The following is an 18,367-nucleotide window of genomic DNA, read 5'->3' as shown; positions in this document are numbered from 1 at the left end:
TACCACAGAAGTTAGAGCAGGGATGAGAGCTCCCATAAAAGGCCAGAGCAGGCAAATTATTGGAAGTATTACAGAACCACAGAGCACAAATTGTTACCCAGCTCAGAACTAAAGGCTTGCATAGGCATGCCATACTTTGTGTTGGCAAAACCAATGAAGACCATTGCAGAAGCTTCATTTAAGTTAAAGCCTGAGCAGGCACAGGTTGAAGTAGAGGAGGTTTATATTGGCTATTAGGAAAAATTTCTTCACAGCAGGAGTTGTCAAGCATCGGAACAGGCTGCTCAAGGAAGTGGTTGAATCACCAGCCCTGGAGGTATGTATAAATCATGAGGATGTGGCACTCAGACCTGGTTGAGTGGTGGACTGGGCAGTGTTGGATTAACAGTTGGACTCAGTGTTAATCCAATCTGAATGAATCTACATGATGCACTCAAGAAATACTCCCAAGAAAGAACTACCACGTTCTTGATGGTGATGAGTTTCTGACAACAAAATATAAAAAAAAATGCACCACAGGAAAAAGAAGAAAGCTACAGACTTCCAGCATGCTTCTACAGCATCAAGTGTTCTTTTTTATAGCTAAATAATAATAATAAAACAAATGCAAGGGTGGTTTGTAAAGGAAATACTTATGTAATACGAAGATAGCAAAAGGCTGGTTGGCGAGATTAATGCCAAAAGGACACTTACATAAATCATTGTCAAAGCAGCTTGGCCCTATGTTCCTAAGAATTTTTTAAAAGCCATTTATTTTTAAAAAGGTTAAAGCAATTTTTGTTCCTCTAAATCTTATATGAAGATGTTTCTGTATTTTATTTTTTCTCTACACAATGCATGTTCCAACAGTAAGGAGAGCCAGGGAATTAGTAGCAGCTGCTAAAATGATTATCTAGTTCCTTGAGGAAAGTCAGATGATTGGGATTATATGTCATATTTCTACACTTGCACTAAGAATCAGTCCATTATAGAAACAGGCATAAGAAACTTTATTGAGTATAAGAATACAAAAATTGACACATTAAACTGTACAAAAGGTACACTAGCACTAAATGAGGCAACTGTATCTACACAAGAGCCAACATTTACAAATGACTCATACTACTGAAATGTACAGGTGCCATGGTACTTTCTCATTAAGACTTTATATTCCAATAAAGAAACAAAACCAAAACCAAGTTATTATGTTCTAGTGCCTACTCCCTAAATTTAGAAGCCATATTCCAGAACACAAATCAAAAATAACTGCCTGACTTTCAATATATCACAGGGAAAACATGTTGAACAAGGATTTAACAATTCCCTCAATTTTTAAATTGTGAAGACATAGGACCTAGTAAACACTGGCTGAAGTTGATCTGTTATATTACAACACACAGCCCCATAGTATTTTACAGAAGCTAGATTCAAATGTGAGGTGGTTCTAAAGGCAGTTTAGCTTAACTGACATATAGACCAATAACAATAACACATTGCCAATGTTACTAACATGGATTTTTTTTTATTATTATTTGGACTACTTTAATTTCAGAATGTTACATTGGCCAGTACATTAAGCGGCATTATGATTTTGATTCTTTGACCCATGTTCAGTAAGTTTAATATAAAGTCCTCGGAAATGCCATTTATTTTGCTTTCATTTAATCAACTGACTACTGCACATGGCAAGGAACCTGCAGATGCTAAAAACACAAGATCAGTTACAGAAGCAGAGACAAACAGGTATGGGGGAGTAAAAAGAGAGATAATAGTCCCTAAACAAGCACCTAGTTTAAAGGAATGTGGCTGTCATATACAGCTCCATTAGATTGCTACATTGCTTTAGATAACAAAAATGTTAAAGAGATCACAAAAGGAAAAAACTTCCAAAGGGAAGGAACTGGGATGTAGCAAAGACTAGTTTGTTACAGAAGACAAAAAGTAAGAGTCTGTAAAGATAAGAGAAAAGAGGACAATAAAAGAAAGCATAAACACTTCCCACCTTTCAGAAGACTTCTAGCTGTCAAAATTCTGGAGTATAAAAAAGGAACAGAAAATTAGAAGTTTAAATAACATCATCATTATCATATCTGAAGCAAAATACTTGTACCAGGGCCAGAAGATTCACACACTATATTAAGGACAACTGAGTTTTAAACTCATTCTTCAAAAATAACTTAGCATTAGACAATTCAGTTTTTATTTGCAGTTCAGTTTTTATTTGCAGTCCGTGTTTAGATGGTCTAACACAAATTTTGTTGTATATTCTAGGGATCTGTGTTTCATTCAAATATTGCAGAATTACAGAGCAGTTTCCTTTATCAGCTGCTAAAAGCCTGTAAACAAACTGCAATATTGTTTTTATCTTTGTATATTTGAATGTCTGACCTCTAAAAACAACACTCAAATACTTCAATGCTTTCATTAGGAAATACCATCACAAACTATCCAAGATATGAATGCTGGGTTTTATTTATTTTTTAACACAAAATTATACACAGAATAGATAAAAATATACTACTTTCACATAGCATCAATCTGCTTTCTTCAAAGTATTTGGACAGAGCTGGCCATACACTAATTTTACTATTACTTTCCTGAAGAAGAAAAGTCAAGGAGTCTGTCCAACAGGCCTAACAAGAAGAATACAGACATTTTAGACCATTTTGTTGTATCTAAGATGAAGTAAACCTATAACTGATTAGATATACAGCCAGAATTAATATGATGTCCTATTTAGAACTTTCTCAGGTACACATATTGAAGATGTTCAGTGACGTTTCATCTGGGAGTATAAGCAGTTAAAGACAAAACTTGGTTTTCAAACTACTGTGTTTCTTTTTCTAGATTATTTACAAGATTACTATATTACTAATCTTTTCAAAAGAAGTTTTGAGTTTTTACTCATGTAAGAGGTGTCTCTGTGCAGTTTGATAGTAACAGAACAAGCAGGAGACAGACATTTACATTTAGTCTTGCTAGTAAAATAAGGCCTGGGGGAGGATGTGAGCTGTCTGTGATGCATGTGCCCTGAATGCATACATATGCTATTAAAAGTACAAAGTCTGAGCAAAGCATTTTTTTTAACAAAATGCAAGTACATTGTTTAATTCTTGAATGTATTTGTGTCAAGAAAACAAAGAATGTTCATAACTACTTCCTTCCACTTAAAACCAATTTCAGTGCTAAACACAGGTAGCACACATCCCTTTAGAAGGCACCCTACTAGAGCTTCAGAAATGCGACATTTTTATCTTCATCTTTCTAGTGATTAGAGACCTTCAGCCTTCTTTTTATAACTGTCTAGGATGCTGGTCAAGTCTGACAATAGATCTTCAGGCATGAATTCTTCATCCTCTCTGTAAATTTTCACGTTCTGTTCATCAAGATATTTCTAGAAAAGAGGTATGGAAAGCTTTATTAGTTCCATAATAATCTGTATTTTACTGATTCTGCTAAAACATTTTAACTAGTTATTGCACAGGTTAACCATTTTCAGTTAAACAGTTTCCTGAAAGACATTTACCAGAAGCAGGTTTAACCTGACAGGATGTTACTGCTAAAATTTAACAATCAATTCTGATTATTTATACCAAAGGTTTTGTCAGAAAATTTAACTAGAATCCATGGACTCAGTGCAGCAGCTACATAACTTTTCCTTAAAAAGAGTAAGCTCTAATTTCCAAGTGTTTAGCTGCAAATGTTTCTAGCAAGATTTAATTCTGAATATCAAGTTCTAGCTTACCACTATAGATGCTATATGAGTAGCAACTGTTTCTATAAGACGACTCAAGTTAGCACCAATTCTTCTCTTCTCTTCTGTTGTTGTTTGCAAAACAACTTGATATCTAAAAAGTAAAGATACTCAGAAGGTCAAATCCATAATTAGAGAATTCCTGACATTTAAAACAATCACTTCAAGTCTGATTTATCATTATGTTTAGCCATACTTTTTTTCTATTAGTATTAATTTGAACAAAGTTAGAATATATTAATACTCAACATAAAAAAAACCAAAAGGACTGTATTGCACTAACTGATAAGAAACAATGTACCTTAGAGTCTGAATACTCTTTCCAGACTTTGAGGTATAAAATTTAATTGTCACTTAAGTTTGGAAATAAACTAATTTCTTTGCTACAAACATACATATAAAAAAATACATGGAAAACAGGAGTTCTAATAAATCAGACAAATATTCTAGCAAAACACTGTTGAGTAGAAACATCTTTCAATTATTAACTTGTGAAATTAATACATTGAGATGGATACAAGCTGAAACAACTTTATGTTAAATTCAAGAGAGTATCTTTGGCCTTAAAAACCAAAATAAACAAGACAAACTTGGAAGTTACAAGTCTTACTGTCTTTGGAGATCATGCAATTCATTTGTGGCTTCACTGAGACCATCATAGACACCACTCTCAAGTAACTGTTTATGCTTCTTTAACGATTCCAGTTCATTTGCACATTTTTGCTCTTCCTCTTCTATCTCCTATAGTCATAAGGAAAGAGGAGAAAAAAATGGCTTGTCTCAGGAATAATTTGATTTTTTTCCTTCTTTCTATTATCTGACTACATCCTAATGCTTGAATTCAAAATTCACACAAGTCCAAGTTCCGAACTGAAAAAATAAAAAAAAAAAAACCCAAGGACATCCTTCCCAAACCTAAAGTTTCAGCTATTTTCTGTATTATCCCCATCCCAGAATAAGCCCAACCATCCCTTTATTCCTCTAAACATATTTAAGGGCCTGTGTTGCAGCTATTTTCCCTTCAGATTCAAACTCAAAAAGTGTTGTTTAGATAATAGAAAATACAACCACATTTGAGTAAGAAAATAGCTTTTCCTTTTTGCCTGAGAGTACAATTCAAGTAATAATCTCATCAAGGAGAATGACATTGTTGATGCTATACAATCTACAAAACCAAACAAAATTCTGATGTCAACTCAACATGAAATTCTGGTAGATTACTGAAACAGCCTTCAAAAATAATTTCCATACTTAAGACTTACAAACAACATTTTAAAAATTACAAGACATAGTCATGTAATTCCTCTTATTACAAACATCCGGTGGCAAGTGTGTATTTTATAAGCTTAACTTTAGAGAAAACACAGATCAAAAGCTAAGTGTCATGTGGTTTTGAAAAATATAAAATAAATTAATTGCCTTTATATACCTATACATACCTGCCTCAGCAGGTATTAGCAGTGAAATAACCCTGTTTCATGGCTATAGCACAGAAATTTGGATTTGCAAGAGCATATATGGTAAATACTGGCTTAGTTCAAAGAACATTTTTCTGCAGGGCACCACAGCCCCACTAAAGCAGTGTTGTCAGAGAAGCTGGGAGGTACCAAAATAGCCACTCAGTTGTTAACAGAGAGGGCTATGTTTTGTTGCTGAACTGCAAGTGAGGAAAAGGATAGGGGCTACTCCTGTGTTGGGAAAGGAAGCTAAAGGAAGCAACAGTTTGAGATAATTAAAACAATTTAACATGCTCTTGGTCAATGTTTTCCTTAGTTTTTACAGAAGCTACTTAAGCATGTTTACTAAAAACTGTAACTGTATTTATTATATGCAAATTGATTATACAAGACAGATGCTGTTAATCCTAAAATTTCCTTCAAGCACGTGCCCAGAGACATCCTGAGGTCAGATGAATGTTGCTGCTTTTATTACTGGATGCAGTAATTTATGATTTACAGTGTCTATTACAGTATGATGCCAGATTCTCTTACAAGAAAGTGAAAACCGATTCAGTTAAGGCAGTAGCCAAATCACTTTTCTGAAAAGAATGAAAAAATCCTGTAGGAGGAAGGGAAGAAGGCAAAGGCAGAAGTCCAAACAAAAATACAACCCAAAAGCTTAACTATAAATACAAAAATTAAAGATAAGGGTATCATTAAGGATAAGTTGTCATCAAGCTGTAAGTAGTTCTACCTTAAGCTTCTGCTGGTAGAGATCATCCAGCTTTTCAGCTTCTTCTGTCAGCATTTTCACACTGCGTTTCTTGTCCTCTAGCATTACGTTCACCTAGGATGAAAACATACCAAGGAAATATGGTTCAAAAAGAATGCCAACATATAAATCCATGCCATCACAAACTGCACCTGGTAGCTTCCAAAAAACAATTAGGGTAGGCTGGAATGGCATTACCTTTCTTCATAGCAGCCTGTATTATGCTTTGTTTTGGATAAGGGGCTAAACCAGTGCTGGTAACACACCACTGGTTTGGCTACTGCTGAATAGTACTAGCACAGCATTCCAAGGCTTTCTATCCCTCCCAGAGCCATCAGAGAGTAGGGTATGGATAGGCAAGAGACTGGGAAATGCATAGCCAGGCCAGCTGGCCAAGAGGACCTTCCATACCACATAACATCATGCTCAGCAATAAAAACTGAGCACGAGGTAAAGGTAGAAGAACAAGGAAATAAAATTCTCCTTCTTTCAGTCCGGACAACTTATTAAAAACAAATACTTCCAATGTTTATAGTCAAATATACGTAAGCTACGTAAACTTTAATTCAGAGAATACACAATATTTCAACCAACGAAGACCCCAGTTCTTAGAAAAACTTCTAGGTTCCATCACAATTAAAGCAGTTTTCTCACAGCTTCTCCCCCTCTACTTGTCCTCAGAAAAACCCCAACCAATCCAAGAAACCAACCCATCACTTTACACTTTACCCATGCAAAAGGTTGAATTAAAGCAGCAGATAAGGTTTTTAGGTTGGTATCTTAGTCCTAATCTCCATTAACCAACGCACCTGATCCAAAGATTCTTTCAAAGTAATTTTCCATTCAGTAGCTTTACTAATTTCTTCCTCAGTCTCATTGATGATCCTCACAAGGGGCGCCTGTAATATGCATACAAAAAGATCTGACAAGTACAATTTGCTTATTTGAACTAAGATGCACCCCTTTATTTTTTTTGGGCTACTGTATTCTCCAATACCAAATTTCTTTCACATCCTACAATGTCATTATGGTGACTCATCACACAAGCTTTTCAAAGACATTTCATTGTGAGATTGAGGGACCTTCCCAGCATTTCCAAAAAAAACACATATATTTTGTGAGTGGTAACTAAAGCCTTCAGTGTTGACTCCACTTACCTTGATCTCAGCTCTGTATTTGGCTAGGCAATTTGGTCCTTCCTCAGGATTAAACTGAATCTCAAAGTTGCAGCCTTTGGAATTCTCAACACTTGCTGGAATTAATTTCAGCTTTCGAGCCAGTTTATGATACTCTGCCAATTGCATTTCAATCTGCTCAGAGGAGAAAAGGGCAGAAATCATAGAAGAGATACAAGTGAAAAGCTTTGCAAGAAGTATTCATATAGTACTTTAAACGAATTCCTGAGTTGCTCTCTATAGCCATGATTCCTTGTTACTCCACAGTATTCAAGAGCTCTCTGCAATGCCAGTCCAGCAGTTTGCTGCATTAGATACTACTCTATGATTCTTTCAGAGTTTGCACACTGAATGGTTTCACCTGTGGTTTTCCATATTCATCTGCCATTTTTCCTGCCTCAAGTTCTTGAGAATTAGCTCATAGGAAACTAAAAACATGCTGGAAAATAATACTAAACCAATGACTGGTCATCAGTTCAATACACCTTCTCTCATTAGCTTTGACAGGAAATTCCACACAGCCACACATCCTAACAACAAACTAACTTGAGCATACAACTAAACAAAGCTTATTAAATGCTCTGATTTCTAATTAATGAGTGTTATTAAATTAAAAATTGAAGAACCCAAGAGTTTTTTTCCAGTTTTACATGCTTCATACTTGCACATGAGGATTTAAGTTAAGACAAATGCTTGATAAAGGGTAAGCCTACCAAATATATTTGAAACTTTTTTCTTTAGTTCTCCAGTTGACAACGCAGAAGTTTTTAAATCCCATCACTTACAGGACTATAACTTTTCATTCTGTTTGAAGGGATTGAACTTGGCCCTTGAAAGCTGTTACAACTTCTACACAAAGAACTAATCAGGCTCTAAATGCATGCAAAGCTATTGATTAATTAGTTTTGCCTTACTTCCTTGCTCTGAAATATTAACATTAGCCTGTAACTTCTTGTGTTATTAAAGCAATGGCATGGAAATGTTATCAAAGCTCTTAATGCTATAGCAGTGAGAGTTGACAATGCTTCATAATCTATATACATCTCTTATGATGCAGAAAAAAAATACACATTTCCATTAAGCACAAACGAAAAAAGGGAAAAAAACCCACTTTTTTCAGAGATATTGTAAAAAGAGGCCATTCTTGTCAGCTTTGTCTGGTTAGATACATGTACGGTGTTGTAAGATTATTTAGGAAAGAAATTATCAAGACTCCAGTTTTAAGCTTGCATGATGAAAACTGATAGCCACTCTGAGTGTAGTTGGGTTTTCACATACCGCCTCTTTATTCCTAGCATATTTTAACTCTTCATTCCACAGCTGATGTTGCTCTGCTTCCAGTTCCTTAGTCAGCTTGTTAATGGTTTCTTGCAGCTCATTTCTCTCATGATTTACTCTTTCAATGTCCGCAGCTGAGTACTTTTGGTTATCTAAGATGTGCTGGAGCCGGGCATTCTCCTGCTTCATGGCTTCTACTTCCATTTCTAAGTTCATAAAACATTTGTGAAATGGACATAAAATACCAGCTGATATACATAAACCTCACCTCTGTATTTTATGAGCAAATAACATAATTATTACATATCATTACCTTTCATTACTCTAGTGTACAAAGAGCTATTAGACAAAAAAAATCTTTATTAGCAATCCATTCTGGAAAGTTTATTTGTTGCATCATCCTATTCCAAGTATCTTGCTCTGTCCTCAAGCTAAGAACTACAATTATTTGAAGGTTCTTTGTAGCTCCACTCTCCTGACTGTAATCAAGGCCTCCTTACCTGCTGTCTCAACTTCATCATGAACACTTTCCAACTTTTGATCAAGGATGGCTACATGAGATTCCAGATTAGTCAAATAAGCCTGGTATTTCTGGACATCTGCTTGAAGAGATGATTTCACATTTCGTAGCGTCACTCTACGATCCTAGGAAATGTGTGAAAAGAACAACCACTCTTGGATAAATATAAAATAATGACTTCACTTTCAGATAAGACAGTAGAGTAACTGGTCAATAGCAATAGCATAAATATAAAACTAAAGAACTTTAACAATTTTTTTATCTCTGTGACAGCTAAGTCAAGTCAAACACCTTTAAAATAACAGCAAAGAAGGATGAAAAGATTCTTGCATTTCAGCATTGTCTCTCATTAGCATCAGATACTACATTTAGACAATTCTTACTACAGGTAGTTCACAACTCTAATAATATATGGATGACAGATAAAATGAGGGCATGGAAGGCCAGGAATAAACTCTGCACATTTTGCACAGTTGGCAGGAGTCTCCATTTGCCACCTGCATAGCTGCTAATCCATTTTTAAACTCATGACGCATTAAAAGCTGAATCCATCTTTTCAAGCAAAATATTTTCCATAAAATATATTGTTACCACTGAATCCCATGCCTCATACTAACAGATTTGAAAAATAAGGTTGAAATTTATATTAAAAAAAGTGGTTCAAGTATTTTATCAATATTTCAGACAATACCTTATTACCTGGAAAAATCTGCACATTACTGAACAAATAGTGACTGAACACTCCACACAAAAAACATTGTTCTATAATGGTATAGAGTCTGTAAAAACCTGGCCTAATCAAAATCTCAAAGCACTGAGAGTTTTCCATTTGTTATGTATCGTTAAGTGTCTTCATTCAGAAATGGTCAATATTATAAAATTCAACTCCACCATAAAAAACGGACACCAAATTTACTAACCGGCTCACTTTCCTTTTCTTTTTCTAGTCTTGCAATCTCTTCTTGAAGTCTTTTGTTTTCAGCTGCTAAGCTTTCAATCTGGAATGGATCTATATTAAATAAATCCTCTGTGGGAGAGCAGAAGAGAGTGGGGTTACAAATTCATCTCAATAGCACCACCTATTTTGACTATCTGAACTTTAGCTTCAGCACAGTAAATACCCATTATCTGGATAATTATTTTACACTAAAGAAATAACTAAAAACAACCAAGAAACTTATCAACTTATCAGAAAAACCTTTAGTTAAAACGCAACCAGGCAAAAGTCCCAAAACAAGAAGAGAAATGGGTTTCTCAGTCCTTATGTCAGAAAGAGTCCTCGTGTCAAAGTCACTCCCAAGTGGTAAGGGTTTCCAAACTCTCATACAGTTCACACCACAGGAGAGTATACAAGTCAGGACTACCTTCTGAAGCTAGAACAAATCAAACTTATTTAACAACCTCTTTCTTATCTATATACTTCCTTGCTTCTTGAGACATCTTTTCCCTAACTTCACTTGGCCTTTGCCAAACAACGGGATGATTATTTCTTCCAAATATCCACTAACAGTACACAGTAGCTTGTTTACTGTCGAACTGATGGCTTCAGTTTGCAAAAAAAAGGCTCCTAGGCTGGGTTTTCATAGGAGAGCAAAGAAATTAAGAAATATTTTTCTTCCTTGTTATCACATTCAGTTTGTATTTCTGTAGGTGGTAAAATGAGTGAGTCAAAAAATGCTAATAATTTTCTACCTCCCTGAAGACAAACACAGGTGCATGCTGAATTACACCCAGAAACCCTCACAACAGTTTGGAACTCTTGCAGACTGTTTTCAGATCATTCAAAAACTGAACTTACATATCAGGTGTGCATGCTCTGAAAATATATATATATTTTTTTAAATTGTTAACTTTGCCAGACAGAGACAAGAGTCATCTGCATAGATGGAGTTCACATCTGAAGAACTGTATACTAGTTTTATGTAACAAAGCCATTAAAAAAACAGCTGACACAGCTACAGCTGATAGCAGATTATGACCTGTGCATCTGTACCACTAAAAATATATTAAAAAAGAGAGCATTAAGTTGAAGTAACGGAAAGGTACTTAGGAATTTCAGACTCCTTTAGATCACTTTCACTTGTAAATTGAACAAACTGATGCTAGGAGAAAAGAAACCAGTAACACAATTGAATACTTAAAACTTGAAAACTTACTTAATTTTGACTGCACTTCAGCATCCAACTCTTCAAAGGTATCTCTCCCTTTCATGAAAAGATCATAGCACTTCACACAGTAGTCCATGAAAAGCTGAAAACAATTTAAAATCTTTCATTTCAACAATTCCAAGGCCTGTAAAATCTCTGGATAGTCTAAAGCTACTCAATCAGTGAAATTAACAGACACCAAAATATCTTTCAATGCTTTGATTGTACTTTCATAAACTTAAACTTTTTGCTCCCTTTGAACATAGAATGTCAACAGATTATATTCAGGCAGAAGGAGACACCTATAATTAACATTAAGAAAGATCTGGGAATACTGTATTTTTCTGGGATATTTAAGAAGGATTGTAGGTACAATATTTAAGATTTTTTCATCTTGATGCATATGATTCTCTCAGGCTAGTTTATGGAAACTGGAGATCTCTTTAACAGACCTCTTCAATAAATATGACCATTACAATTCAGATCTGCAGATGTCAAAGTACTTACCTATAATGAAAGATTATGCAAAAAGAATTTGCTAGACCCTAAGTTACAGAAGTTTCAGAAGCAATTACACCAGTATTGTGAATTTTGTATCAACATATATGCATAAGTGTCAATGTAGAAGAATATATTTAGTTGAAAAGCAGTTTTACTTGACAACCATCATGTTGCAAACTTAGTACAAAATTGTGATTTTACTTTATTTTTGCAATTTCTAATTAAATGTTTTAGCTTATAATGCGACCCTCTCCAAACACATGCTGTGAATTAACACTGAGTTATATCTGAGTAGTACTAATAATCCATGATCAATTAAAAAGAAAGCAAGCTGTTGGATTTTTAAGAGCCTGAATTACACTGCCACCCTATTTTGTGGCTCAGAAATAAAACTTTACAACTAATTTTTACACAGTAAACTGAGTAGGTATTGACACAAGTCACTATATTTAGAATTCAGTCTCTGTCTTTGCACTGCACTGCTGTTAACATCAGAAGTCTTGAGTGCTAAAGCAAAATATATCAGAACCTCTACTAAAACAATAAACAGCATAGTTATTCCCTTTCTTCACAAAGGAGAACTGAAACAGTAGATACTTGGAGAATAAGGTGAATATAAAATAAGGAGAATATTTTGTTTAATACCCAGTCTTCACCAATAGACTGGCCATGATACCTGCTCAGGAAATAGTTGATCAGGTTTTTTAGATAATACTACTCTACTTCCTCGAAAGCATTGTGAATATAAAAGGAAACAGAATCTATAAACACTGGACACAACAATCTAAACTGTATTTAAATTGTGTTGTTACATCACGTGGCAAAATTCAGTTGAGCAATTCTGGTTCTAATTTCCTTTATGGTACCTTATTATGTACAATTCCATCATCTGTCTCTCCTCCCCAGCTCTGTCTGTCATCGAATGATGGTGCATTTTCCCTGATGGCATTGTACAGCTGAAAAACAGAAGTGCACACACAAAGAACAAATGTGAAGACATCCATTAGGTTTTCATATTGGTTTCATGAAAAGAAGCAGAGTAACAATGTATTAGGATTTCAGCAAGCAGGCTGGAATGAGCCTGTGTTGAGTTGACTAAACGCACAGGTAAGGAGGCATGAAGTGGACAGTCAAGGCTGCCAAATTGTCTTGTGTCTTTTGAGCAAAAAAAGGACAGAATTTTCATGAGTGCTCAGCTCAGCAGTGGTCAACTTCTGTGACAGATGTCAAATTTTGCTCAGACCTGAGCTGGCAGCAACAACAGCCAACACTACTAAAAAACTCAAACCAAACAAAACCAAAATTAAATAAAAACATTACCCCCAAATACAAAACTCGCCACTTTGTATCAGAATCACAGGACATTTGAATAATTTCCACTGAAAATGCCATGCTTAGATTTCAAATTTAGGAAAGAATGGCAGATGCCACAACATTTGCACTGAAGATACACATTCTATTCAATGATTATACTCATTAACTTTTCACATTTAATGTATGTATAAATCAGCATTTCTCCACCTTTTTTTATACATGAATTTACATAGTGCATACATTTAAAGAAAAAAATTATCACAATAAAACATGAAAAGCTCACTTTAACAGTTACTAAATATAAGGCTAAGGGCCAGCTCCCAGATGACAGCTAAGAACATATAAGTTCATATTTATGTTAAACAAGGAGATAAGTAGAAAATATTTACTAGATCTGTATTAAAATTAACATTTCAGCCTGGAAAGGGAAAATATTTAAGACAAACATTACCTTGACACAATCAATTAGCCAAACCAAAGCTGCCACTATCTGAGGCCAGGTGTGTGGTGCTCCCACAGTGTACATGGAGCTTTTTGACAGAGCAAAGGGGTACCTGTAAGGCCAAGGAAGATACATTTTTAATAACTGTGGCAGACAGTGATGAAAACAAACCAGCACATTTTGAAAATAAAGCAGCACATTTTTATATGGAGATGAAAGCCCAGAAGAAAGAGCAAACTCAACTCTATTGTACTTCAAAGGAAGTAAGTTGAGCTCTTACAGCACTATTTTATTCAATATCATGCGCATCTCATTTTGTGATTCATAGAATATCTTGGTTTGAAAGGGATCCCAAAGGATCAACAAATCCAACTCCCTGCTCCTCATAGGACTGCCTTCAAACCATATGATCAAAAGTGTCATCCAGATACTCCTTGAACTCCCAAAACTTTAAGTGACTTGTCAGGATTAGTAATTTTGTCCAGAATTACACTCTTGGTGCAGCAGAGTATAATCCTTTTCAACATTTCAAGCTAGGTCAACAGTTTTAAATGTTACAGATTAAAACACAATTTTATTAAAATGCTGAAAAGTGAACAAAACATTTAAGGAGCCCTGGCACTTTCACACTATCATGGGTTCAAATCTACAGGAGTAAAACACACTTTTTTTTTTTTTTTAAACGAGACTGAAAATTCACAATTATCAACAAGTAGAGGATTTTCTTTTCTGGAAACCATTGGGGCATTAATGATTTCTAGCACTGAACAAATTCAGCAATAAACCACTCAGCAACTTAGTGTTTGTCTCACCTCGACAGTAATTTTTGTTATTTTCACATTCTGCTTTGAAAGCAGAATGAGAAAAATTGCAGGAAAAATATATTTTAAACTAAATTAAATTTGTGTAAACTAAAGTAAATTGAATTGTCTTGATTCTGGGAATTCTGGAAATTTTAGCTCTGAGATTCTAACAGAATGGTCTGTAAAAGAAAATTGTGTCTTGTCTTTCAAAGTTTTATACAAATAATCAATTAAATTTTACATTCCAAAGCAAGATTCCAAGAGTGTATAGTTCTGCAAGTTCAAATATAAAATATAAAATGTTCTGCAAGTTCGAATATAAAATGTTTATCAGACACCGAAAATAAGAGAGCAAACCTAGAGCTAAACAAAAGTGAAACAAAACAATCAGCACGTTGTACTTTTAGAATCTCATTTGAATAAAGAAAAATATCCATTCTTCTCAGCTATCAATGCAGAATTCTTAGCTTCTAAATTTCTAGCCATAGCATATCTATTCAGCCCAGGAGACTAACAATAATCATCTTACCCAAGGTCTTTAAAAACTTTGGGAATTTCCTCTTCAAATTTTGAGTCAGGCAGCTCATAAGAAGGGCAGAGGAATTTATAGATAAAGGTGAAGATCTTTAAAAAGTCCTTAACAGATGGAGATTGTAGCGATTTCATGGAAACATTGTGGACATAAGCATTCTCACTGAGGAACTGTGCAAAAGAAACATGGAATACCAGTCACTAAATGAAATTTATAGTTGAAACCAAGTGAAAAACCCATTTTGATTAGCACATTTTACACCTCATAAGATACATGCAGAATAAGTTCATATGTTACCTCACAAAGCTTTTTGATACATTGTTGGATGAATGCCTTGTCATGAAGGGGCCTGGGATCCTTTATCTTTTCTGTCCCAAACACACCGTACTGACTGTTGCGTGACCCTCCAGCACCACTTATTCTAAGGACAGATAATAAATACAGGTCTTGTGACAATACGTAGAAAGAAGAACTCTCTTCAAGTCACAACAATTGCTATGTTTATGTTTTCTTTGCATTTGTTATACAAAGTGTTCCTTGAAGTTTTTTCTTCATTTAAGGTCACTGGAAAAACATCATCAACCTGGAAGCCACAATGCCACACATACAACAGAGGGATTACTGCATCCTAGATTAATACTTTCTTCATTTTATTGAATGAAATAAACTTCTAGAGAGCAGAAAAATACCCCAAAGATGAAGAAAAAATAATGTTCGTGACTGTAAATAAAATCTGAAATATGTAAGGAATATTTAAAAGGAATAGACCCCTGCAACACTGGAGTACTATCAAGAAGTTACAACACAGAGAGTCATGAGCTAAGCAGAAAGATTATAGATTTTTGGAAGGTTTGTATCTTAGAGAGAGGAAACTAATGCAGAGTATACTTCAGATGTCATTCTTCCTTAAACAAGAAAATGTACTGAGATACTCTTAAGGTCTGCAGTGCACATCATTCCCAAAAGGAAAAAAAGCCAGGTCTCAAAGCAATTCCTGCTTCACACATTATTGTTTAGTGATCAAGGACTGAAGGAAGGCAGACCTGAAGGTCTGCTTGCCTCAGATCCATTATTCCCTATAGTGAACATCTGTCAAGAAAAATACCAAAATTAGAGGACCATTTTTGTTTTAATTTACAGTGCAGAGAACAAAAGCTATACATACCTGTTGCCAAAACAGCTGACTTTTCTTTCTGAAGCTCCAGATGTAGGTTTGCTTGTGCTCAGCTTCCGAAAGGTGCTTCTGTCCTTCCTGAGGAGCAGAGAGAAGGATTCAAGTGACTATTTCCACCAATTCATCTTTTGCTCATACAAGAGCTATACACAGACTCATATATTCCTAAGCACCTTCATCCCAGCAACATCTTGGAAAGGTCAAGTCAACTGATGCACCCAGCCACCTCTTAAGAGACATGTGACAAAGTGTTACCGTTTGAAACGTGACATAGGTACATAAAAATAAAGCAAGTATTTTTGCAAAACTGGAGCACGTGTGTAAACATCCTTGGCTGTAAGGAGCCTTCTTCTCACTGTTTCAATTTTTTTCCCCCTCAGTTGCTGTTCACACTTAAACACACTATGACAAATCTCTTCAGAATTAGTTTTATATACTTATTTTTAGCAACATGACCAGCAAGACTTACATCTGAGGTGTTTGAAGGCCCATCTTGTTGCTGTCCTGCACTCTCAGTGCCATCATAGATTGTCGACTGCTGCTTCCAGCAATACTTGAGCTTCGCCTCATTTTGACTCTACTGTAAACCACAAGCCCTCAGTATTCCAGCAGTATCAGAAAATCCAGGGTATCTTTTCTAAATGACACAATGATTTTCCAAAGGCTCAGAATAAACAAGTAGACCTGTGCATGGAACCAAAAAAAAAAAAAAAATTAGAAAAAAGATTATGTTAGACTCTAGAAATATATAAGAGCAATCACAGCCTTTTAAATTAACCATTCTATTAATAAAAGTGTCAGTGCTTATTCCAAACCTATTGGTTTGCCTTTCTTTATATTTGGCCACTTCAAACATATAGGTTCCAGAAACAAAAGAGCTTGAGAAATTTTTCTGTTCAGTCCACTGGGAAAAAGGCCACACTACCACAAGTACTGCTTATAGCACTTCAGTCATACATCAGATCCTGAGCTGCTCATTCTGTGCCTACCCATTCATCTGCAACTGATCTCCCAGTATTATAGCACAATAACTGAAAAACCTATTCTAAGATAATACTATGGCTCCCTTCAGACTATATATGCAGAATATCAATCAAACTAGAATATTAATACCATTGTCCCCACTGTGGCATTAAGGGAGAATTTGAAGTACACAGAATTAAGTCATGAATTAGTCACTAATAAAAAAACTTTCAATTACAGACATTACCAAAACACATTATTAATATAAACTGTTGCTTAATTTTTCTTCTAGTTGCACCTCAAAAACCACAACAGAAGTTTAGCTCAATCTCAATTCATAGGGCAGCACATTCAGGACCTCACTCTGTCTGAGGAAGAATCTGCGTTATTCTATCACTTTAATTGGGGCCAACCACAGAGAGAATGAATTTTCACAATCATAGCAAGAAAATAGCTTCTAGAATAACAGAATAATTAGGTTGGAAAAGACTTGCAAGATCATCAAGTCCAACTTATGACCAAACACCACCTTGTAAGCTAGACCATGGCACTAAGTGCTACATCCAGCCTTTCCTTAAACACGTCCAGGGACACTGGCTCCACCACCATGCTGGGTAGAAGTGGTGGTTGATTGAGCAACAAACATACTCGTTCATGACAGCAGTCCATTCCAGAGTATAATTGCCTTTTCTGTGGAGGAATTCCTCCAACTGTCCCACCAAAGCCTGGTGCAGTTTGAGACCGTGTCCTCTCACTTGTTGCCTGGGAGAAAATCCTGACCTCACCTGGGTACAGCCTCCTTTCAGGTGGTTCTAGAGTGATAAGGCTCCCCAGAGCCTCTGTTTCTCCAGGATAAAGAACCCCAGCTCCCTCAGCCACTACTCACAGGACTTGTGAGGAGCTTCCTCAGCTCCGTTGCCCTTCTCTGAACTCGCTCCAGCCCCTCAATGTCCTTCCTGAACCGAGGGGCCCAGCACTGGCGGCGCGGCCTCACCAGTGCCGCGAACAGGGGTCTGTCACTGTCCCGGTCCTGCTGGCCACACTGCTGCTGACATAAGCCAGGACGCCGTAAGAGCAGAGTTTGAGCAGAGATTTAAGAACAGTTTGCCAGAGCCAACACGCCAGCAGGAAAAAGAACCCCAAGAAAGCGTCAAAGCGCGGCAGAGCTGGGCGCAGCTCCCCCGGCTCGCCCGGAGAGCGCGTCTAAACCATACCGAAGGCGAGCGGGGACTCAGCAGCGACTGCGCAGCCCGGGCTCAGCGCCGCCGCACGGACACGCGTCCCGGGGGTGAAGCGGTGAGGCTGCTGCTCCGCCGCCTTCCCGCTCCCGGCCGCACGGACACGCGTCCCGGGGGTGAAGCGGTGAGGCTGCTGCTCCGCCGCCTTCCCGCTCCCGGCCGCACGGACACGCGTCCCGGGGGTGAAGCGGTGAGGCTGCTGCTCCGCCGCGCTCCCGGCCCGGCCCTGCCGTTAGCGCCAGCGCCGCCGCCTCGCCGCGAATTCAAATCCGCCCGCCCGGACGTCGCGCGGGGCGTGCCACGGAAGTGCGTCACGGCGGGGCCGCGGGCCGGCGG

At 36.7% G+C, this 18,367-nt stretch overlaps 1 protein-coding gene across 1 annotated transcript; it reads right to left on the bottom strand.

The window, feature by feature from the left end:
* Window positions 1-3,226: 3,226 nt before the first annotated feature.
* NDC80 (NDC80 kinetochore complex component) lies at window positions 3,227-18,283 on the bottom strand. The gene is made up of 17 exons (XM_021551551.3): window positions 17,680-18,283; window positions 16,300-16,514; window positions 15,822-15,908; window positions 14,954-15,077; window positions 14,654-14,826; window positions 13,331-13,433; window positions 12,432-12,521; window positions 11,074-11,167; window positions 9,838-9,944; window positions 8,898-9,042; window positions 8,398-8,603; window positions 7,102-7,254; window positions 6,754-6,843; window positions 5,927-6,019; window positions 4,344-4,474; window positions 3,725-3,827; window positions 3,227-3,373 (listed from the first exon to the last, which is right to left on the bottom strand). Exons 2-17 carry the CDS (start codon window positions 16,398-16,400, stop codon window positions 3,251-3,253), a joined length of 1,923 nt encoding a protein of 640 aa, XP_021407226.1. The 5' UTR covers window positions 16,401-16,514; window positions 17,680-18,283; the 3' UTR covers window positions 3,227-3,250.
* Window positions 18,284-18,367: the final 84 nt, after the last annotated feature.

Source organism: Lonchura striata, chromosome 1 (assembly GCF_046129695.1).
Source record: "Lonchura striata isolate bLonStr1 chromosome 1, bLonStr1.mat, whole genome shotgun sequence".
Lineage (NCBI taxonomy): Eukaryota > Metazoa > Chordata > Aves > Passeriformes > Estrildidae > Lonchura > Lonchura striata.
The sequence above is the reverse complement of the archived record's forward strand: the minus strand, read 5'-3'. Positions and strand labels throughout refer to the sequence as shown.

Bases quoted from the DNA above. Each gene is read 5' to 3' on its own strand.
- NDC80 (XM_021551551.3), bottom strand. From the start codon at position 16,400: ATGAGGCGAAGCTCAAGTATTGCTGGAAGCAGCAGTCGACAATCTATG. The intron at 15,078-15,821 runs GTATGTATAGCT...ATCTGTCCTTAG, and splicing joins GTCAGCTGTTTTGGCAACAG to AATAAGTGGTGCTGGAGGGT. The intron at 6,844-7,101 runs GTAAGTGGAGTC...TGCATATTACAG, and splicing joins AATACAGAGCTGAGATCAAG to GCGCCCCTTGTGAGGATCAT.